The sequence below is a fragment of the Nerophis lumbriciformis genome, linkage group LG25, assembly GCF_033978685.3.
Source record: "Nerophis lumbriciformis linkage group LG25, RoL_Nlum_v2.1, whole genome shotgun sequence".
Classification (NCBI taxonomy): domain Eukaryota; kingdom Metazoa; phylum Chordata; class Actinopteri; order Syngnathiformes; family Syngnathidae; genus Nerophis; species Nerophis lumbriciformis.
In genome coordinates, this window is record NC_084572.2 from 2,662,501 (window position 1) to 2,687,832 (window position 25,332).

The window sequence follows — 25,332 nt, forward strand, 5'->3', positions numbered from 1 at the left end:
CACACAGGAAATGGTTTTGGATCCGAGGAAAGTGACTGACTGTACCCAAGACAAATTTCCCCACGGGGACAATAAAGTTGAACCTTGAACCTTGAAGTAGAAGCCATTGAACCGAAGCGATCGGCTCCGTTAACCAAAACAAAGTCCATGTTCCCCAAGCCGAACGGCTCAAGTGCGCACGCGCTGACTTTGCGGCGCTTCAGTATTCAGGAAGTAAGCAGTTGCCTGAAATGCATTACTAAATGACGGCTTTTCGGTAAATACAACGTTTAAAGGTGTTACTAACCGTCTGGAATTTTACCGCTGTCTATCATTATACCGTTTATCGTTACATCTAGAGATGTCCGATAATATCGGGCTGCCAATATTATCGGCCGATAAATGCTTTAAAATGTAACATACTTGGTCAGCAAGCCATACAGGTCACACTGAGGGTGGCCGTATAAACAAGTTTAACACTGTTACAAATATGCGCCACACTGTGAACCCACACCAAACAAGAATGACCAACACATTTTGGGAGACACAACAGAACAAATACCCAGAACCCCTTGCAGCACTAACTCTTCTGGGACGCTACAATATACACCGCCCGTTACACCCTACCCCGCCCACCTCAACCTCCTCATGCTCTCTGAAGGAGAGCATGTCCCAAATTCCAAGCTGCTGTTTTGAGGCATGTTAAAAAAAATAATGCACTTTGTGACTTCAATAATAATAATAATTAAAGCTGCAAGCAGCATTGGTCGGGCCCGCATATTTGGCAGGTGCTAGTCCTAAATGTCCCAATACTTTTGTCTACTTTTAGTCTGAAGTGTCCCAATACTTTTGTCTAGTGTACCTACCTTGTCTGCATTGTGTGGGCACGTTGGTGCTTCCTGCTTTTAAGCAGCCATCTTAAAAAAAACAGCAGCGCAGCAGCATCAGCGCAGCGGGTCTTTGAAGGCTCATACAATCAAAACCGGAGCAGTTAGAAAAATTATTTCGATAACTTTTATTTGGAAGGGTTCAATCTCTCTCCTGTGTTAGTTTGAAGGCGAAACGACAAACGCGCTCAGAGGAGATAGTTTTTGAAGGAAGGTGACCGTTTTTTACAAAAGAATTGTTTTGAAGGGGGAATAGCAAACTTCCTGTTGATTTTTGAAGGAAGGTGACCGTTTTTTACAAAAGAATTGTTTTGAAGGGGGAATAGCAAACTTCCTGTTGATTTTTGCTGGGGGTTGTCAATTTATGAAATGTAGGTCTAAGTGAGACCTACATAGAGGTTTTTGTTTCATGTCTCTCCGACCTTCCCAGTGGGAGTTACAGGCAGTTTTGTCATTTTTTTCTTCCGAGGAGCAGTTTTTTTTGCGTTTTATTCAAAAATTGCAGTAGAGTGCAATTTTGAGATTTGGGGTTAGGTTTTTTTTTTTAGATCGCAACGTTTGCCAGTCCTGATGTGTGCGTTCAGTTTGGTGAGTTTTGAAGCATGTTAAGAGGGTCAAAATACAGCTCAAAGAGGCAAAAGTGACTGTTTTTAGTACTTTTTTGTCTTGAAGGGGGAATTGCCAACTTCCTGTTGATTTTTGCCCGAGCATATACGATTATGAAAGGTAGGTGTAAGTCAGGCCTACATAGAGGTTTTTGTTTCATGTCTCTCTGACCTTCCTAGTGGGAGTTACAGGCAGTCTAGTTTTTTTTCCCTAGGGGGCGCTAGAGCGCAATTTTGAGTTTTGTGGTTCGGTTTTTTTTTAAAAAGGCAATTTTCGCAGGTCCTGATGTGTGGGTCAAATATATGAGTTTTGAAGCATGTTAAGTGGGTCAAATTGCAGTTTATTGTGGGTGCGGAAGAAAAAATAATAATAATAAAACCTTACAAATTCAATAGGACCTTATGTCCCATTGCATAAGGACTCCCTGTGGGAGTCCTTATGCAATGGGCCATGCGGGCCCTAATTATGGCAGTGCCATGTTGGCATTTTATTCCATAACTTGAGTTGATTTATTTTGGAAAACCTTGTTACATTGTTTAATGCATCCAGCGGGGCATCACAACAAAATTAGGCATAATAATGTGTTAATTCCACCACTGTATATATCGGTATCGGTTCATATCGGAATCGGTAATTAAGAGTTGGACAATATCGGAATATCAGATATCGGCAAAAAAGCCATTATCGGACATCTCTAGTTACATCCCTACTCCATTAACAAGTAAAGAGTCAAGGGCGGTCACGGCATGTTGTTACCGTAAATCTTTGTCAATTTTTAGGGCATTACTGCAAATCACAAAGGCAGTCGCGGCAGTTGCCACGGTTAAATTCCAGCCCTGCAACATCAAACATTATGTCAATGCTGGTCCCACCTTTACAAAAAAAAAGTAAAAAAATAAATTAATTAAAGCCTTGTCTATACTGACATATAATATTCATCGGGGACGGCGTGGCCCGTGCCAGCAACCTGAGGGTTCCTGGTTCAATCCCCACCTTCTACCAACCTCGTCACGTCCGTTGTGTCCTTGAGCGAGACACTTCACCCTTGCTCCTGATGGGTCGTGGTTAGCGCCTTCCAGAGGTGTGGACTTGGGTCACATGACTTGGACTCGAGTCAGACTCGAGTCATGAATTTGATGACTTTAGACTCGACTTGACAAAATGTAAAAAGACTTGCAACTCGACTTAGACTTTAACATCAATGACTTGTGACTTCACTTGGACTTGAGCCTTTTGAATTGACATGACTTGACATGACTTGCTACTTTCCCCAAAACCCAAAGATGAAAAAGTTATTCGGGAGCGCTCCGTATTTTTCATTGTGTACTTGTCTATCAGCGTTGCGTGTGTCAGCTGGTGTGCTCTCAGTACAACAGCCAATCAAATTACATCTACTTTGTTTTCATCACACAGCATTCATCCAATCAAATTGCAGGACAACCAACGAAGAAGACATGTCCAAACCACACGCCAGTGAACAAAAAATGATACCTAAAATAATTTCGTTTGGGTATAAAAATTACGAGGTGGTCAACACAAAACGGTTTGCAGTATGCAACACATGCGGTTCCAAAATGACTGATGGAGAGGCAACAACTTCCAACTTCGTCCGGCATTTGAAGTTGCACAAAGAACGGTAAGTTTTGAATGTAAGATAACGTTTATTGGCTAAGTAACGTGACTTTTATTTGCTGTGTAGTTAAATCAGTGAGGCTGTAAACTCACTGCTAACGTTATAACGTTATTGCAAACACGGGAATCTGTTGCAGTTCACTACCTTATTCATACTTTTTGTTCAGTGATTTTTTTCAAGCAGGGTTACGTTAGTCAATATATCACACGTAACGTTAGACGGCGGTCAGCAGCACCGCGTATTTTAGACACCTAAAAAAAGACAAAAATAGTAAAATAAAGGTCAGTTAAAATGTATACTATATTATGAATATGTGTACCGTTTTAGCTAGCTTTCTGACATACTGTTGGTTGTTTACCTCAGTGGTCCCCAACCACCGGGCCGCGGCCCGGTACTGGTCCGTGGATCGATTGGTATCGGGCCGCACAAGAAATAATTTTTCTTTTTCTTTCTTTTTTTAATTAAATCAACATAAAAAACACAAGATACACTTACAAGTAGTGCACCAACCCAAAAAACTCTCTCCCCCCTTTTGTTCTGGGCATTGAACATGAAGACTCTTCCTTCACTGTTCCGAGTGGCCATGAGAGTCTTGGCAGTGCCTGCCTCCAGTGCTCCAGTGGAGCGAGTTTTCAGCCATGGTGGCATCATACTACGCCCCCATCGTGCACAAATGACTGACAGACTCTTGGCTAATTTGGTCTTTTGCAGATGCAATGCAGCATAGGGCCCTGACATATAAAAAGTACAACTTTTTTGTTATGTTCACGTATATGTCATGTTTTTTCAATGTTAACACTTTTGTACAAATAAGTACATTTGCACTTTATTTTTCAATGTGTTTGTTCTGTAAAGGAATGAGTTAATGTTTAAAATGACTGGTTAATAGTGCTATTATAAAGTGCAATGTCAGCACAATTTTCTTTCCTGCAATTTAAAATGCACTTGTTTTAATAAATAAATACAGCGTTTGAAAAGCATACACAATCTGTGTTAATATATTAGTCTGTGGTTAAAAGGACTTGAAAGGACTCGAAACTCAAAATGCAGGACTTAGGACTTGACTTGAGACTTTCCAGTCTTGACTTTGGACTTGACTCGGGGCTTGCCTGTCTTGACTCGGGACTTGACTCGGACTTGAGGGCAAAGACTTGAGACTTACTTGTGACTTGCAAAACAATGACTTGGTCCCACCTCTGGCGCCTTGCATGGCAGCTCCCGCCATCAGTGTGTGAATGTGTGTGTGAATGTGGAAATAGTGTCAAAGCACTTTGAGTACCTTGAAGGTAGAAAAGTGCTATACAAGTATAACCCATTTATCATTTTGCATGCACTAATACTCCATCAGTGTTGACGCTAGGGACCAGGGACCCCATCAAGTCATAAAAATGGGGTCCCAATTGTTTTGAACTGTTTTGAAAACCAATGATAAATGTATGCATTATCCTGTTATATCTCACATTCTATATTGTGTTTTGGAAAAAGGTTGTCATAAACGTTACTTAATTCATAAAAATATATATATATATATACAAAATAAAACACATTTTTATACATATGTAAATGTATTCAGTTATAAACATTCATGGGCAGCATGGTGGCACAGGGGTTAGTGCATGTGCCTCACAATACGAAGGTCCTGAGTAGTCCTGGGTTCGATGCAACATGTTTAAAAAAAAGCTGGCACAAGTGGCAAAAAAGACTGAGAAAGTTGCGGAATGCTCATCAAACACTTATTTGGAACATCCCACAGGTGAACAGGCTAATTGGGAACAGGTGGGTGCCATGATTGGGTATAAAAGCAGCTTCCGTGAAATGCTCAGTCATTCACAAACAAGGACGGGGCGAGGGCCACCACTTTGTCAACAAATGCGTGAGCAAATTGTTGAGCAGTTTAAGAACAACATTTCTCAACCAGCTATTGCTGTCATGTCTGTGTAATCATGTTTTGTGTTAAGTCATGTTTTTGTTTAGTTATAGGACTCTTTAGTTTCTGTCTTTTCACTCCCTTGTCTTGTTTCCATGATTACCCCATTAGTTTCACCTGTTCCACGTTTGGACTCATTGTGCACTCTTGTTTGTCACCATAGCAACCATTTGTTTTCACCTGTCACGTCACGCACCTGTTTCACGTTTTGAGTCACGCACCTGCTTTCACTAATCATGTCCATAGTATTTAAGTTCATTCATTTTCTGTTGTTCGTCCTGACGACCTCACACCACATTTATGCTCTGTCCATTTTTTCATGTCCATGTTCACGCTGCTCCTTTTTTGTCCATGCCAAGTAAGTTTTCTTTATTCAAGCCATAGTTTGCAAGTTTTGTTTAATTGTTCATAGTTTATTCTCCGCCACTGTGCGCGCCTTTTGTTTGATCTTTTTTTTTGTATTTATAGTTAATAAATAAATCATGTACCTTAATTCCCGTCTCGCCCATGCCAACTTTCCGTTGCATCCTGGAAAAGCACACACCCCGGACCAAGTCTTGACAATTGCAAGGGATTTAGAGATTTCACCATCTAAGGTCTGTAATATCATCAAAGGGTTCAGAGAATCCGGAGAAATCACTGCACGTAACATTGAATGCCCGTGACTGCATCAGAAAGCGACATCAGTGTGTAAAGGATATCACCACATGGGCTCAGGAACACTTCAGAAAACCACTGTCAGTAACTACAGTTGGTCGCTACATCTGTAAGTGCAAGTTAAAACTCTCCTATGCAAAGCGAAAGCCATTTATCAACAACACCCAGAAACGGATCTAAACTTTACCGCTGCCGGTATTTTTTTTCCTATATTTTTTTTATTGTAATATTTTCAGAATGTGTTTGTTCTAATCTTGGCCAAAGTAAGACAAAGAAAACAATCTGAAGTTGTCTTTATTTTTTTTTGTTTTAATGCCATGATTTTAATAATCCGGCCCATGTGGGAATAGACTTTCCTTCATGCGGCCTCTGAGCTAAAATGAGTTTGACACCCCTGGGTCAATACAATGTCAAATAAAGCCATAAGATTGATTTATTTTCTTTTTATAACTAAGATATTCAATAATACAAACCCCGTTTCCATATGAGTTGGGAAATTGTGTTAGATCTAAATATAAACGGAATACAATGATTTGCAAATCCTTTTCAAGCCATATTCAGTTGAATATGCTACAAAGACAACATATTTGATTATTATTTGCAAATAATAATTAACTTAGAATTTCATGGCTGCAACACGTGCCAAAGTAGTTGGGAAAGGGCATGTTCACCACTGTGTTACATGGCCTTTCCTTTTAACAACAGTCAGTAAACGTTTGGGAACTGAGGAGACACATTTTTCAAGCTTCTCAGGTGGAATTCTTTCCCATTCTTGCTTGATGTACAGCTTAAGTTGTTCAACAGTCCGGGGGTCTCCGTTGGGCTATTTTAGGCTTCACACATTTTCAATGGGAGACAGGTCTGGACTACAGGCAGGCCAGTCTAGTACCCACACTCTTTTACTATGAAGCCACGTTGATGTAACACGTGGCTTGGCATTGTCTTGCTGAAATAAGCAGGGGCGTCCATGGTAACGTTGCTTGGATGGCAACTAGGGCTGCAGCTAACGATTATTTTTCTATCGATTAATCTATAGATTCTTTTTTTTTTCTTCGATTAATCGGTTAATCTATAGATTATTTTTTCGATTAATCGGTTAATCTATAGATTATTTTTTTCGATTAATCTATAGATTATTTTTCCTTTTACCGATTTTTTTTTTAATTTAAAATGAAGAGGAAAAAATAAATGTAGGCCAGTTTTTTCAAAAGGCATGGCTTTTATTTACAAAAAAAAAAGTATGGCCACTCAGTCAACATTGACAACAACATGACAAAATATTCTGAAACAATGTAAACATTTAAAACTTTTAACATTTAACAAAATTAAAAGTAGCTTATTTGCTTTTTAATGTGCAAATATAAAAGTAAACATCCAGTGCAAATCTTAATATTCTGGAATAGTATAAGCATTTCAAAAGTAAAAGTATTGCTTATTTTGCTTTAAAATGTGCAAAAATAAAGATAAACATCCAATACAAAAAAGTGCAAAACGGAAATATTCTGTAACAAGTGTAAACATTTCAACAAAAGTAAAAGTATTGCTTATTTGCTAAAATGTGCAAAAATAAAGCTAAACATCCAATACAAAAAAGTGTACAGTGTAAACATTTCAACAAAAGTAAAAGTATTGCTTATTTTGCTTAATAACACAACAATGATAGTATGATTAAAGTGAAAGTTAATTGTTGGTTTGTACATAGTATATGTAACTGTTAATGTTGTAAAAGGTATTTGCACAAGTAATTAACGTTAGCGTTTGTGACACGTCTTGTGCCGTGGGGTTCTTTCAGGACCGACAGACTGAACGCCAGACGGCTTTGCCAGGTTTACAATCTTTTAATTTTACACAAAGTCTTTTCTCTTCCAACTGCGCGGATCGCGCACCTGGGCACGATTGCGGTGTCGCTCCCGGCGCGCCCCGCCTCGCCGCTCGCTCGCCGCCGCCGCCGCCTCTCCACAGCGTTAAAGAGGAGCGCGTCTTTGTAAACACTGAACAGGCACGCCAAACGCGCCTCTCAGAGCGAAACGGTGCTTTAGTTTATGAATTTACAACGCAGATACAAATGACACATTCATGTTTTTGTGTAATAATGACAACGTATACGCACGCGGACGATTGACTAGTTGATAGTGATGGCAAGAACGCTGTCGGGGGTTTTCTTTTCAAATGTTCCTTCATAGCCGTTGTGCTGCTATGATAGGCCATTTCCGCTCGACACAGTGTGCATACAACAACATTATTAGGCCGTTTATTGAAATACTCCCACACTTTTGACGACTTTTGGCGTGCTTTTTTCCCCTCGCTCGCATCGTCTGCTTTGCGCTCCGCCATGACAGTAAAGTAGAGTGACGTAAATATGCGACGCGCCGACGCACAAAAACGGCGTCGACGTATTTACGTAACCGATGACGTCGACTACGTCGACGCGTCGTTTCAGCCTTAATGGCAACACATGTTGCTCCAAAACCTGTATGTACCTTTCAGCATTAATGGTGCCTTCACAGATGTGTAAGTTACCCATGCCTTGGGCACTAATACACCCCCATACCATCACACATGCTGCCTTTTACACTTTGCGCCTATAACAATCCGGATGGTTCTTTTCCTCTTTGGTCCGGAGGACACGACGTCCACAGTTTCCAAAAACAATTTGAAATGTGGACTCGTCAGACCACAGAACACTTTTCCACTTTGCATCAGTCCATCTTAGATGAGCTCGGGTCCAGCGAAGCCGACGGCGTTTCTGGGTGTTGTTGATAAACGGTTTTCGCCTTGCATAGGAGAGTTTTAACTTGCACTTACAGATGTAGCGACCAACTGTAGTTACTGACAGTGGGTTTCTCAAGTGTTCCTGAGCTCATGTGGTGATATCCTTTACACACTGATGTCGCTTGTTGATGCAGTACAGCCTGAGGGATCGAAGGTCACGGGCTTAGCTGCTTACGTGCAGTGATTTCTCCAGATTCTCTGAACCCTTTGATGATATTACGGACCGTAGATGGTGAAATCCCTAAATTCCTTGCAATAACTGGTTGAGAAAGGTTTTTCTTAAACTGTTCAACAATTTGCTCACGCATTTGTTGACAAAGTGGTGACCCTCGCCCCCATCCTTGTTTGTGAATGACTGAGCGTTTCATGGAATCTACTTTTATACCCAATCATGGCACCCACCTGTTCCACCTGACAGTGGTTTTCTGAAGTGTTCCTGAGCCCATGTGGTGATATCCTTTACACACTGATGTCGCTTTTTGATGCAGTCACGGGCATTCAATGTTATGTGCAGTGCTTTCTCCAGATTCTCTGAACCTTTTGATGATATTACAGACCTTAGATGGTGAAATCTCTAAATTCCTTGCAATTGTCAAGACTTGGTCCGGGGTGTGTGCTTTTCCAGGATGCAACGGAAAGTTGGCACGGGCGAGACGGGAATTAAGGTACATGATTTATTTATTAACTATAAATACAAAAAAAAGATCAAACAAAAGGCGCGCACAGTGGCGGAGAATAAACTATGAACAATTAAACAAAACTTGCAAACTATGGCTTGAATAAAGAAAACTTACTTGGCATGGACAAAAAAGGAGGAGCGTGAACATGGACATGAAAAAATGGACAGAGCATAAATGTGGTGTGAGGTCGTCAGGACGAACAACAGAAAATGAATGAACTTAAATACTATGGACATGATTAGTGAAAGCAGGTGCGTGACTCAAAACGTGAAACAGGTGCGTGACGTGACAGGTGAAAACTAATGGTTGCTATGGTGACAAACAAGAGTGCACAATGAGTCCAAACGTGGAACAGGTGAAACTAATGGGGTAATCATGGAAACAAGACAAGGGAGTGAAAAGACAGAAACTAAAGAGTCCTATAACTAAACAAAAACATGACTTAACACAAAACATGATTACACAGACATGACAGCAATAGCTGGTTGAGAAATGTTGTTCTTAAATTGCTCAACAATTTGCTCACGCATTTGTTGACAAAGTGGTGACCCTCGCCCCCGTCCTTGTTTGTGAATGACTGAGCATTTCATGGAATCTACTTTTATACCCAATCATGGCACCCACCTGTTCCCAATGTGCCTGTTCACCTGTGGGATGTTCCAAATAAGTGTTTGATGAGCATTCCTCAACTTTATCAGTATTTATTGCCACCTTTCCCAACTTCTTTTGTCACGTGTTGCTGGCATCAAATTCAAAAGTTAATGATTATTTGCAAAAAAAAAAAATGTTTATCAGTTTGAACATCAAATATGTTGTCTTTGTAGCATATTCAACTGAATATGGGTTGAAATCGATTTGCAAATCATTGTATTCCGATTATATTTACATCTAACCAGGGCCGGCCCGTGGCATAGGCCGTATAGGCAAATGCTAAGGGCGCCGTCCATCAGGGGGCGCCACGCCAGTGCCACAAATGTTGGAAAAAAAAAAAAAAAGTTGTTACCATTATTTCTAAATACAAAAAATAATCTCACGTTAATTAAAATGCAAAGTAAAGCCTATTTAATAGAAATATTATTAGTTACAACATTACGCCCCCCACACGGTGCGCCCCCTCCCTTCCTGTATCATGACTCTTTTTGGACGTCACCACATCAAAAAATCAACACAAGATGTCAAAACGGCCAAAACTGTCAGGTGCCCAGGGAAGAAAAAAGAGAAAAGAAGAGGAGGAGAAACGAGAAAAGACAGAGGTAGCAGGTAGGTAACGTTAGCCTACATGAAATTATTTGTCTGTTACAGAATGTGATAGTAACCTGGCTTTTTAGCATTAAGCTAATGTTACATGATTCGGCAATTGCTAATCAATAAATAGCTAGTTCTGTTTTAACGTCGGGTTAATATTGTGGAGGGGGCTAAATTGTTATGGAAAATAATAATGTAACGTTAGGTAATTACAGTACTCCCACCTTACATTCCTCAGGGACATTTGTATTAGATCTTTTAAGCAGGTGTTTTTTGTTTACATTATTGCCTTCTGGTTAGCTAATGTTTGCCCTGCAGGTAATAGTCACTTTTCCACCCCTTTATATATTAGGTATAGTTGTAAGTAAAAAAAAAAGGGTCAAAGACAAAGCTATTCGGGTTCTTGTGAGTATATACACTTCACTGCCGATGTGGGGGGGCGCCACCTAAAATCTTGCCTAGGGCGCCAGATTGGTTAGGGCCGGGCCTGCATCTAACACAATTTCCCAACTCATATGGAAACGGGGTTTGTAGATGCACCATCCTGGCAGATGTTTGTTATTTAATCAGAGGGAAATGAAGGTTATCAGACACGTCTATTATTTGCATCAGTAATAGAAATATACTTACTGAGGCACTCTGGACTGTTGGCAACACGATCACCAAGCTTGTAGGATTACATGAAGGCAGGAGAATCATTCTCTTTTCAAGCTCATACGAGAGGAAGTCCCCTGGGCTCCCGTCTTCTTTCCTTTCGTACTTTGATACTCTCTCTTGTTGTTCACACTTCTGCAAAAAGCAGCAGGTCATGAGCAGGTCATGAGGTTCAGTGATGCTCAATACATTTCACTCTGATCTTCGTGAAGCATTCATGTTAAAATAATCCTGCAAAAGGTGTTCTAAAGATTTCATGCTAAGCATGAATATTAATAAGCATTCTAAGCTCATCTTTGTGTGAATAGTTTATGAGCTGCTCAAAAGGCACAAGCTATTTTAAGAGTGTAGTGAATCAAAAAAAATGGTCCAAATCGCAACACAGAAGAAGCAGCATTTTAACATTCACACTAATGAACACTCAAAGCATCTGGTAGCCATGGCAACCACACAGCACTATTGTGAAAATGTCCTTAAATAGACGAGTCATGGCCGGAGAGCGGAGACACACACAGTCAGCTAACAGGGTCAGTGGAGTGTGTCGGCTCAGAGGAAACTTCTAGAAAGAGATTTTCACAAGAGTCCACACACACATTAACAGCAGGAATGTGGCAATAGTTCCAAAGGTGTGTGTGTGTGTGTGTGTGTGTGTGTGTCTTGGTGATGTGAGGCAGGTCAAATCGCTAACACTGATTTTCATACACACGTACGCAGTAGGGGTGTCAAAAAAATAAAAACAATGTTTTAATTCATCGCGATTCTTATTTGTAATGATTGTTAATCGATTAAAAAAATGTAAAAACAATCGATTTTTAAACATGTTTTTTTTTCCCCCAGTCTGTCCTGTCCTGCCACTCAGGCAAATCATGTAGTTGATGTAGATGCTAGGGGTGTCAAAATAAAATTAAAAAAAAATAATTCAGATTAATCGCGATTCTTATCGGTAACATTTCTTAATCGGTTAAAAAAATAAAATCAATTAAAAAATATATTATTTTTTTTCAATCTGTCCTGTCCAGCCACTCAGACAAATTATTTTGTTGATGTAAATGCTAGGAGTGTAAAAATAAACTGATTTTCAGATTAATCGCAATTCATATTTGTAATCGATTAAAAAATATAAATCATTTTTAAAAATGTTTTTTTTTTTCAATCTGTCCTGTCCAACCACTCAGGCAAATCAGATAGTTGCAGATGCTAGGGGTGTCAAAAAAAACAACAACAAAAAATTTAAGATTAATCGCGATTCTTATCTGTAACAATTCTTAATCGGTTAAAAAAATAAAATCAATTACATTTTTTGTTTTTTTCCCCAATCTGTCCTGTCCAGCCACTCAGACAAATTATTTTGTTAATGTAAATGCTAGGGGTGTCAAAATAAAATTAAAAAAAAAATAAAGATTTTCAGATTAATCGCGATTCTTATCGGTAACATTTCTTAATCAGTTAAAAAAATAAAATCAATTAAAAAAGATATTATTTTTTTTTCAATCTGTCCTGTCCAGCCACCCAGACAAATTATTTTGTTGATGTAGATGTAAAAAAAAAAACTGATTTTCAGATTAATTGCAATTCATATTTGTAATATTTTTAATCGATTAAAAAATATAAATCAAAAATTGATTTTAAATTTTAAAATTTTGTTTCAATCTGTCCTGTCAAATCAGGTAGTTGCAGATGCTAGAGGTGTCAATTTTTTTAAAAATAAAAATACATTCAGATTAATCACGATTCATATTTGTAATGATTCTTCATCGATTAAAAAAAATCAAAAGAATACATTTTTAAACATGTTTTTTTTTTTTCAATCAGTCCTGTCCAGCCACTCAGGCAAATCATAAAGTTAATGTAGATGATCGAGGTGTAAAAAAATAAAAATAAAAAGATTTTCAGATTAATCGTGATTCTTATCTGTAACAATTCTTTTTTTTTTTTTTTCAATCCGTCCAGTCCAACCACTCAAGCATATCATATAGTTGATGTAGACGCCAGGGATGTCAAAAATCTTTTAAAAAATTCAGATTATTCACGATTCTTATTTGTAACGATTTTTAATCAGCTGAGATAGGCTCCAGCACCCCCCGTGCCCCCGAACGGGACAAGCGGTAGGAAATGGATGGACGATTAAAACATATAAATAAAAAAATCGATTTTTTTAAAAATGTTTTTGTTTTCAATCTGTCCTGTCCAGCCATTATATTGTTGATGTAGACGCTCATATCTGCTGTACATATTTACTTTGGAAAAGAGAAGTGTTTGATACTCCTCTTGTTGCCTTATTAGGGCCCGCATGGGCCATTGCATAAGGACTCCCACAGGGAGTCCTTATGCAATGGGACATAAGGACCTATTGAATTTCTAAGGTTTTATTATTATTATTATTATTCCGCAACTTTGCGCTGTAATTTGACAAAAGTATTGGGACACTTAGGACTACCACTGGACAAAAGTATTGGGACACCTACACTGGACACAAGTATTGGGAAACTTAGGACTAAAACTTGACAAAAGTATTGGGACACTTGGGACTAAAACTTGACAAAAGTATTGGTAGTCTGGACAAAAGTATTGGGACACTTAGGACTAAAACTTGACAAAAGTATTGGGACACTTGGGACTAAAACTTGACAAACGTATTGGTAGTCTGGACAAAAGTATTGGGACACTTAGGACTACAACTTGACAAAAGTATTGGGACACTTAGGACTACAACTTGACAAAAGTATTGGGACACTTAGGACTACAACTTGACAAAAGTATTGGGACACTTAGGACTACAACTTGACAAAAGTATTGGGACACTTAGGACTACAACTTGACAAAAGTATTGGGACACTTCGGACTAAAACTTGACAAAAGTATTGGTAGTCTGGACAAAGGTATTGGGACACTTAGGACTAAAACTTGACAAAAGTATTGGGCCACTTGGGACTAAAACTTGACAAAAGTATTGGTAGTCTGGACAAAAGTATTGGGACACTTAGGACTACAACTTGACAAAAGTATTGGGACACTTCGGACTAAAACTTGACAAAAGTATTGGTAGTCTGGACAAAAGTATTGGGACACTTAGGACTACAACTTGACAAAAGTATTGGGACACTTCGGACTACAACTGGACAAAAGTATTGGGACACTTCGGACTAAAACTTGACAAAAGTATTGGTAGTCTGGACAAAAGTATTGGGACACTTAGGACTAAAACTTGACAAAAGTATTGGGCCACTTGGGACTAAAACTTGACAAAAGTATTGGTAGTCTGGACAAAAGTATTGGGACACTTAGGACTACAACTTGACAAAAGTATTGGGACACTTCGGACTAAAACTTGACAAAAGTATTGGTAGTCTGGACAAAAGTATTGGGACACTTAGGACTACAACTTGACAAAAGTATTGGGACACTTCGGACTAAAACTTGACAAAAGTATTGGTAGTCTGGACAAACGTATTGGGACACTTAGGACTACAACTTGACAAAAGTATTGGGACACTTCGGACTACAACTGGACAAAAGTATTGGGACACTTCGGACTAAAACTTGACAAAAGTATTGGTAGTCTGGACAAAAGTATTGGGACACTTAGGACTAAAACTTGACAAAAGTATTGGGCCACTTGGGACTAAAACTTGACAAAAGTATTGGTAATCTGGACAAAAGTATTGGGACACTTGGGACTAAAACTTGACAAAAGTATTGGTAGTCTGGACAAAAGTATTGGGACACTTGGGACTAAAACTTGACAAAAGTATTGGTAGTCTGGACAAAAGTATTGGGACACTTAGGACTACAACTTGACAAAAGTATTGGGACACTTCGGACTAAAACTTGACAAAAGTATTGGTAGTCTGGACAAAAGTATTGGGACACTTAGGACTACAACTTGACAAAAGTATTGGGACACTTAGGACTACAACTTGACAAAAGTATTGGGACACTTCGGACTAAAACTTGACAAAAGTATTGGTAGTCTGGACAAACGTATTGGGACACTTAGGACTAAAACTTGACAAAAGTATTGGGCCACTTGGGACTAAAACTTGACAAAAGTATTGGTAGTCTGGACAAAAGTATTGGGACACTTGGGACTAAAACTTGACAAAAGTATTGGTAGTCTGGACAAAAGTATTGGGACACTTAGGACTACAACTTGACAAAAGTATTGGGACACTTCGGACTAAAACTTGACAAAAGTATTGGTAGTCTGGACAAAAGTATTGGGACACTTAGGACTACAACTTGACAAAAGTATTGGGACACTTCGGACTACAACTGGACAAAAGTATTGGGACACTTCGGACTAAAACTTGACAAAAGTATTGGTAGTCTGGACAAAAGTATTGGGACACTTAGGACTAAAACTTGACAAAAGTATTGGGCCACTTGGGACTAAAACTTGACAAAAGTATTGGTAGTCTGGACAAAAGTATTGGGACACTTCGGACTAAAACTTGACAAAAGTATTGGTAGTCTGGACAAAAGTATTGGGACACTTAGGACTACAACTTGACAAAAGTATTGGGACACTTCGGACTAAAACTTGACAAAAGTATTGGTAGTCTGGACAAAAGTATTGGGACACTTAGGACTACAACTTGACAAAAGTATTGGGACACTTCGGACTACAACTGGACAAAAGTATTGGGACACTTCAGACTAAATGTAGACAAAAGTATTGGGACACTTAGGACTACCACTTGACAAAAGTATTGGGACACTTACACTGGCCAAAAGTATTGGGACGCTTACACTGGACAAAAGTATTGGGACACTTAGGACTACAACTGGACAAAAGTATTGGGACACTTAGGACTACAACTGGACAAAAGTATTGGGACACTTAGGACTACAACTGGACAAAAGTATTGGGACACTTACACTGGCCAAAAGTATTGGGACGCTTACACTGGACAAAAGTATTGGGACACTTAGGACTACAACTGGACAAAAGTATTGGGACACTTAGGACTACCACTGGACAAAAGTATTGGGACACTTACACTGGCCAAAAGTATTGGGACACCTAGGACTACAACTTGACAAAAGTATTGGGACACTTAGGACTACAACTGGACAAAAGTATTGGGACACTTAGGACTACAACTGGACAAAAGTATTGGGACACTTAGGACTACAACTGGACAAAAGTATTGGGACACTTACACTGGCCAAAAGTATTGGGACACCTAGGACTACAACTTGACAAAAGTATTGGGACACTTCGGACTACAACTTGACACAAGTATTGGGACACTTAGGACTACCACTGAACAAAAGTAATGGGACACTTCGGACTAAAAGTAGACAAAAGTATTGGGACACTTAGGACTACCACTTGACAAAAGTATTGGGACACTTACACTGGCCAAAAGTATTGGGACGCTTACACTGGACAAAAGTATTGGGACACCTAGGACTCAACTGGACAAAAGTATTGCGACACTTAGGACTACAACTGGACAAAAGTATTGGGACACTTACACTGGCCAAAAGTATTGGGACACCTAGGACTACAACTTGACAAAAGTATTGGGACACTTAGGACTACAACTGGACAAAAGTATTGGGACACTTAGGACTATCACTGGACAAAAGTATTGGGACACTTACACTGGCCAAAAGTATTGGGACACCTAGGACTACAACTTGACAAAAGTATTGGGACACTTCGGACTACAACTTGACACAAGTATTGGGACACTTCGGACTACAACTGGACAAAAGTATTGGGACACTTCAGACTAAATGTATACAAAAGTATTGGGACACTTAGGACTACCACTTGACAAAAGTATTGGGACACTTACACTGGACAAAAGTATTGGGACACTTACACTGGCCAAAAGTATTGGGACACCTAGGACTACAACTTGACAAAAGTATTGGGACACTTAGGACTACAACTGGACAAAAGTATTGGGACACTTAGGACTATCACTGGACAAAAGTATTGGGACACTTACACTGGCCAAAAGTATTGGGACACCTAGGACTACAACTTGACAAAAGTATTGGGACACTTCGGACTACAACTTGACACAAGTATTGGGACACTTCGGACTACAACTGGACAAAAGTATTGGGACACTTCAGACTAAATGTAGACAAAAGTATTGGGACACTTAGGACTACCACTTGACAAAAGTATTGGGACACTTACACTGGCCAAAAGTATTGGGACGCTTACACTGGACAAAAGTATTGGGACACTTAGGACTACAACTGGACAAAAGTATTGGGACACTTAGGACTACCACTGGACAAAAGTATTGGGACACTTACACTGGACAAAAGTATTGGGACACTTAGGACTACAACTGGACAAAAGTATTGGGACACTTAGGACTACCACTGGACAAAAGTATTGGGACACTTACACTGGCCAAAAGTATTGGGACACCTAGGACTACAACTTGACAAAAGTATTGGGACACTTAGAACTACAACTGGACAAAAGTATTGGGACACTTAGGACTATCACTGGACAAAAGTATTGGGACACTTACACTGGCCAAAAGTATTGGGACACCTAGGACTACAACTTGACAAAAGTATTGGGACACTTCGGACTACAACTTGACACAAGTATTGGGACACTTAGGACTACCACTGAACAAAAGTAATGGGACACTTCGGACTAAAAGTAGACAAAAGTATTGGGACACTTAGGACTACCACTTGACAAAAGTATTGGGACACTTACACTGGACAAAAGTATTGGGACACTTAGGACTACAACTGGACAAAAGTATTGGGACACTTAGGACTACCACTGGACAAAAGTATTGGGACACTTAGGACTACCACTGGACAAAAGTATTGAAACACTTACACTGGCCAAAAGTATTGGGACACCTAGGACTACAACTTGACAAAAGTATTGGGACACTTAGGACTACAACTGGACAAAAGTATTGGGACACTTAGGACTATCACTGGACAAAAGTATTGGGACACTTACACTGGCCAAAAGTATTGGGACACCTAGGACTACAACTTGACAAAAGTATTGGGACACTTCGGACTACAACTTGACACAAGTATTGGGACACTTAGGACTACCACTGAACAAAAGTAATGGGACACTTCGGACTAAAAGTAGACAAAAGTATTGGGACACTTAGGACTACAACTTGACAAAAGTATTGGGACACTTACACTGGCCAAAAGTATTGGGACGCTTACACTGGACAAAAGTATTGGGACACTTAGGACTACAACTGGACAAAAGTATTGGGACACTTAGGACTACCACTGGACAAAAGTATTGGGACACTTACACTGGCCAAAAGTATTGGGACACCTAGGACTACAACTTGACAAAAGTATTGGGACACTTAGGACTACAACTGGACAAAAGTATTGGGACACTTAGGACTATCACTGGACAAAAGTATTGGGACACTTACACTGGCCAAAAGTATTGGGACACCTAGGACTACAACTTGACAAAAGTATTGGGACACTTCGGACTACAACTTGACACAAGTATTGGGACACTTAGGACTACCACTGAACAAAAGTAATGGGACACTTCGGACTAAAAGTAGACAAAAGTATTGGGACACTTAGGACTACCACTTGACAAAAGTATTGGGACACTTACACTGGACAAAAGTATTGGGACACTTAGGACTACAACTGGACAAAAGTATTGGGACACTTAGGACTACCACTGGACAAAAGTATTGGGACACTTAGGACTACCACTGGACAAAAGTATTGGGACACCTAGGACTACAACTTGACAAAAGTATTGGGACACTTAGGACTACAACTGGACAAAAGTATTGGGACACTTAGGACTATCACTGGACAAAAGTATTGGGACACTTACACTGGCCAAAAGTATTGGGACACCTAGGACTACAACTTGACAAAAGTATTGGGACACTTCGGACTACAACTTGACACAAGTATTGGGACACTTAGGACTACCACTGAACAAAAGTAATGGGACACTTCGGACTAAAAGTAGACAAAAGTATTGGGACACTTAGGACTACCACTTGACAAAAGTATTGGGACGCTTACACTGGACAAAAGTATTGGGACACTTAGGACTACAACTGGACAAAAGTATTGGGACACTTAGGACTACCACTGGACAAAAGTATTGGGACACTTACACTGGCCAAAAGTATTGGGACACCTAGGACTACAACTGGACAAAAGTATTGGGACATTTAGGACTACCACTGGACAAAAGTATTGGGACACTTAGGACTATCACTGGACAAAAGTATTGGGACACTTACACTGGCCAAAAGTATTGGGACACCTAGGACTACAACTTGACAAAAGTATTGGGACACTTTGGACTACAACTTGACACAAGTATTGGGACACTTAGGACTACCACTGAACAAAAGTAATGGGACACTTCGGACTAAAAGTAGACAAAAGTATTGGGACACTTAGGACTACCACTTGACAAAAGTATTGGGACACTTACACTGGCCAAAAGTATTGGGACGCTTACACTGGACAAAAGTATTGGGACACTTAGGACTACAACTGGACAAAAGTATTGGGACACTTAGGACTACAACTGGACAAAAGTATTGGGACACTTACACTGGCCAAAAGTATTGGGACACCTAGGACTACAACTTGACAAAAGTATTGGGACACTTCGGACTACAACTTGACACAAGTATTGGGACACTTAGGACTACCACTGGACAAAAGTATTGGGACACTTACATTGGCCAAAAGTATTGGGACACCTAGGACTACAACTGGACAAAAGTATTGGGACACTTACACTGGCCAAAAGTATTGGGACACCTAGGACTACAACTTGACAAAAGTATTGGGACACTTAGGACTACAACTGGACAAAAGTATTGGGACACTTAGGACTATCACTGGACAAAAGTATTGGGACACTTACACTGGCCAAAAGTATTGGGACACCTAGGACTACAACTTGACAAAAGTATTGGGACACTTAGGACTACAACTTGACAAAAGTATTGGGACATTTAGGACTAAAACTGGACAAAAATTTTAGGACACTTAGGACTAGCACCTGCCAAATACGCGGGCCCGACCAATGCTGCTTGCAGCTTTAATTTGTATTTGACTATTAAATGTTTGGGTAAAATGTTACTCAACAAAACCAGTTTTCTTTCAAGTAATACAAGAATGTATCAGAGCTATTTTATGGAGGAATGCAGTTCATCATAAAACTGGCACCAAATGAGAGAATCGAGAATCAATTCTGAATCAAATCGTTACACCCAAGAATCAAATCGAATCGTGTGGTGCCCAAAACTTCATGCCCTACCAGGTGACCTGAGCAAGATGGCGACCTTTGTGTCCGCTGTAATGGTGCATGTGTGCTGTCAAATGAGACGTGCATCATTAGGTTGGCGCCTGATAAGAGACGCCGGCATTAAACAACGGCGAGCAGATTGCTGATTGCTCCCTAATATTCGGACTTGATGACAGGCAGGAAACGCGGCCTTGAGGACGGCAGCTTCCTGTTTGGCAAAGAACAGTCAACAAGAGTGTATTATGGATGTCGCTTCCGTTAGCGCACATCAACACAAACAACTTCCTGTGTGTAGATTCAGCCTTTGTGTGCTGGTAAGCGGTGTGATCATGTGACGACACATACGTAGAGGAACACCACTCTGTGTTTGTGTGTGTTAAACGGGTACCGTGGCAACCAGCCAGATGGCCGTAGGGCACTCTTGTCCCGACGTGCGTTGACTAGAATGCACCTTTCCCACCCGTCTCCTCTTCCTCCTGCTTTCATCATGCTGTCATCCGTGACGTCACTTCCTGCCACACCCCCTCCCTCGCCGTGCGTCAACCGCTGTAAAGAAAAGATACTCTTCAGGAAAACTTTCCAGAACTGAGGGCAGGTGACGGGTGGCGCTGTGACCTGACTGTGAAAGCAGTTGCAGGAAGTGTTGAGTTTTGCCTTCTGCGGTGCAGGTTCTGGGCCGCGAGCTGCTCTTACGTCTGGTGGACGAGGTGGTGCGTGGTTACCGTGGTAACGAGACCTGGTCAGTGCGGCTACTGGAGAGCGCCCGCATCCACATCCTGCCCACCATGAACCCTGACGGCTTTGAGGACTCTGACACACACTGTCAGAGGAGCCAGGGCAGGTACACACACACACACACACACACACACACACTTTTGTGGTGGGTTTGTGCTGCCCTCTGCTGCTAACTGATCATTACTGCAGCTTTCACTACACAACTCCAGACGTCATTGATTGAGACTTGTATTAGTAGATTGCACAGTACAGAACATATTCCGTACAATTGACCACTAAATGGTAACACCCCAATAAGTTTTTCAACTTGTTTAAGTCGGGGGTCCACGTTTCAAAACAACTTATTACACACTAAGGCAGTGTTTTTCAACCTTTTTTGAGCCAAGGCGCAATTTTTTTCCATTGAAAAACTCCAGAGGCACACCACCAGCAGAAATCACAAAAAAAAATGAAACTCAGTAGACAATAAAAAGTTGTTGGATATGACTTTAAACCAAGCCTGGTCAATTATTTTGACTCAGGGGGCCAAATTTTGAGACAAAAATGTGTCTGGGGCCGGTATATCATGGTATATATACAGGTAAAAGCCAGTAAATTAGAATATTTTGAAAAACTTGATTTATTTCAGTAATTGCATTCAAAAGGTGTAACTTGTACATTATATTTATTCATTGCACACAGACTGATGCATTCAAATGTTTATTTCATTTAATTTTGATGATTTGAAGTGGCAACAAATGAAAATCCAAAATTCCGTGTGTCACAAAATTAGAATATTACTTAAGGCTAATACAAAAAAGGGATTTTTAGAAATGTTGGCCAAATGAAAAGTATGAAAATGAAAAATATGAGCATGTGCAATACTCAATACTTGCTTGGAGCTCCTTTTGCCTCAATTACTGCGTTAATGCGGCGTGGCATGGAGTCGATGAGTTTCTGGCACTGCTCAGGTGTTATGAGAGCCCAGGTTGCTCTGATAGTGGCCTTCAACTCTTCTGCGTTTTTGGGTCTGGCATTCTGCATCTTCCTTTTCACAATACCCCACAGATTTTCTATGGGGCTAAGGTCAGGGGAGTTGGCGGGCCAATTTAGAACAGAAATACCATGGTCCGTAAACCAGGCACGGGTAGATTTTGCGCTGTGTGCAGGCGCCAAGTCCTGTTGGAACTTGAAATCTCCATCTCCATAGAGCAGGTCAGCAGCAGGAAGCATGAAGTGCTCTAAAACTTGCTGGTAGACGGCTGCGTTGACCCTGGATCTCAGGAAACAGAGTGGACCGACACCAGCAGATGACATGGCACCCCAAACCATCACTGATGGTGGAAACTTTACACTAGACTTCAGGCAACGTGGATCCTGTGCCTCTCCTGTCTTCCTCCAGACTCTGGGACCTCGATTTCCAAAGGAAATGCAAAATTTGCATGGTTGGGTGATGGTTTGGGGTGCCATGTCATCTGCTGGTGTCGGTCCACTCTGTTTCCTGAGATCCAGGGTCAACGCAGCCGTCTACCAGCAAGTTTTAGAGCACTTCATGCTTCCTGCTGCTGACCTGCTCTATGGAGATGGAGATTTCAAGTTCCAACAGGACTTGGCGCCTGCACACAGCGCAAAATCTACCCGTGCCTGGTTTACGGACCATGGTATTTCTGTTCTAAATTGGCCCGCCAACTCCCCTGACCTTAGCCCCATAGAAAATCTGTGGGGTATTGTGAAAAGGAAGATGCAGAATGCCAGACCCAAAAACGCAGAAGAGTTGAAGGCCACTATCAGAGCAACCTGGGCTCTCATAACACCTGAGCAGTGCCAGAAACTCATCGACTCCATGCCACGCCGCATTAACGCAGTAATTGAGGCAAAAGGAGCTCCAACCAAGTATTGAGTATTGTACATGCTCATATTTTTCATTTTCATACTTTTCAGTTGGCCAACATTTCTAAAAATCCCTTTTTTGTATTAGCCTTAAGTAATATTCTAATTTTGGATTTTCATTTGTTGCCACTTCAAATCATCAAAATTAAATGAAATAAACATTTGAATGCATCAGTCTGTGTGCAATGAATAAATATAATGTACAAGTTACACCTTTTGAATGCAATTACTGAAATAAATCAAGTTTTTCAAAATATTCTAATTTACTGGCTTTTACCTGTATGTTGCCATCCAAGCAACGTTACCATGGACGCCCCTGCTTATTTCAGCAAGACAATGCCAAGCCACGTGTTACATCAACGTGGCTTCATAGTGAAAGAGTGCGGGTACTAGACTGGCTTGCCTGTAGTCCAGACCTGTCTCCCATTGAAAATGTGTGGCGCATTATGAAGCCTAAAATAGCACAACGGAGACCCCCGGACTGTTGAACAACTTAAGCTGTACATCAAGCAAGAATGGGAAAGAATTCCACCTGAGAAGCTTCAAAAATGTGTCTCCTCAGTTCCCAAACGTTTACTGAGTGTTGTTAAAAGGAAAGGCCATGTAACACAGTGGTGAACATGCCCTTTCCCAACTACTTTGGCACGTGTTGCAGCCATGAAATTCTAAGTTAATTATTATTTGCAAAAAAAAAATTTGAACATCAAATATGTTGTCTTTGTAGCATATTCAACTGAATATGGGTTGAAAAGGATTTGCAAATCATTGTATTCCGTTTATATTTACATCTAACACAATTTCCCAACTCATATGGAAATGGGGTTTGTAGATTGTACACGCTATTTAGCACGAGGTATTTGGATCTTAGTAAATCAGGCCGTTAATACGCACTCCAACACACTTGCGAGTGTGTGTGTGTGTTAGAGATGCGCGGATAGGCAATTATTTCATCCGCAACCGCATCAGAAAGTCGTCAACCATCCGCCATCCACCCGATCTAACATTTGATCAGAACCGCACCCGCCCGCACCCGCCCGCACCCGCCCGTTGTTATATATCTAATATAGACGATGCAAGGCATTAGTGAGGTTATAAAGCTTTTGCCTGTTAAAAAAAGGAGACTGATCCAATGCAGCACAGACATTCACGTGCCACGCTGTCACGACCCAGACGCACACCAGTGCGCAATCATATGGGAGCCGCGCTGAGCGCACCTCCAAGCGCGTCTCGCTGCCGGCGACGGCCGGGTATGGGCCCGACGCTCCAGCGCCATCCATTTTCAGGGCTAGTTGATTCGGCAGGTGGGTTGTTACACACTCCTTAGCGGGTTCCGACTTCCATGGCCACCGTCCTGCTGTCTATATCAACCAGGGTGAGCCCCACCCCTTTCGTGAGCGCACTGCGCGCGGAGTGACCCCTGTTACGCGCCCCCGGCAACAGGGGTGGCAGGCAGGTAAGCTGCGCGGGCGGAGCGCGCGGAGTGACCCCTGTTACGAGCCCCCGGCCACGGGGGTGGCGGGCAGGTAAGCTGCTTACCTGCTGCGCGTGACGCCGGCCGCGGCGAAGGCGGACGAGGCGGGGTGTCGGTGCGGTGGGCGCGGTGGTGACCCTGGACGTGCGTCGGGCCCTTCTCGTGGATCGCCTCAGCTACGGCTCCCGGTGGGGCCCTCTCGGGGGAAGGGGCCTCGGTCCCAGACCCCGGCGAGGCGTCCCTTCTACGCTCCGTAAAAGTGTCCATCTCTTCTTTATTTTTTCTTCTGTTGTGGCATATGCTGCAGGTGCCTGCTCGTTTTTCGTATGTGGGTAACAACATTTAACTATGTATATATATTTACCAATTGGTTTAACTGACACCCGCCTGAATCTATTTAAAATCTTTTTTTTTTTTAATTTCATCCGCCCGATCCGCGGATAATCCGCGGACTCCGCGGTTGTGCCCGCAAACCGCGCATCTCTAGTGTGTGTGTGTTCTGGCAAGGCTTACTTAATGGGGACATCGCTCTGTTTACACAGTCACCTTTAGGGGACCTCTGACGGTATGGGGACAAAAAACAGGTCCCCTACTGGGAAACCTTTTTAAATGATAGTCAGATCCATTCTATATCCTTCTATATATGGTAGTTGGAGGTGCAGACAACTTCATTACTGCTAAATAGCAGTTTTCAGTAATGTCACAGAAGATGCAAGATTTGCTTTAACATTTAAGTGGTGAAACTTCCTATAAGAGGACAGCTGTAGTGCTGTATTCTCACCATCATGTCAAATTTCATTTGAACCTTTTTTCTTTTTTTAAAATGGTCCTCATTAGTCACGTACAAATTTGTGTGAATTATGCAAAATGATTTAAATTTGGTCCCCATGAACCATATTAACTCTTTTCCCCCAGGGTCCCCAGTAAGAATGATCAG

General features: G+C 41.1%; 1 protein-coding gene across 2 annotated transcripts in view; it reads left to right on the forward strand.

The window, feature by feature from the left end:
• The window catches only part of cpm (carboxypeptidase M), a 43,669-nt gene that overhangs the window by 12,319 nt on the left and 6,018 nt on the right, over positions 1-25,332 (forward strand). For both annotated transcript variants that reach the window (XM_061983559.1, XM_061983560.1), the window contains exon 4: positions 20,989-21,161. In XM_061983559.1, the coding sequence (XP_061839543.1) occupies positions 20,989-21,161 (173 nt within the window). The remainder of the gene's footprint in view (positions 1-20,988; positions 21,162-25,332) is intronic.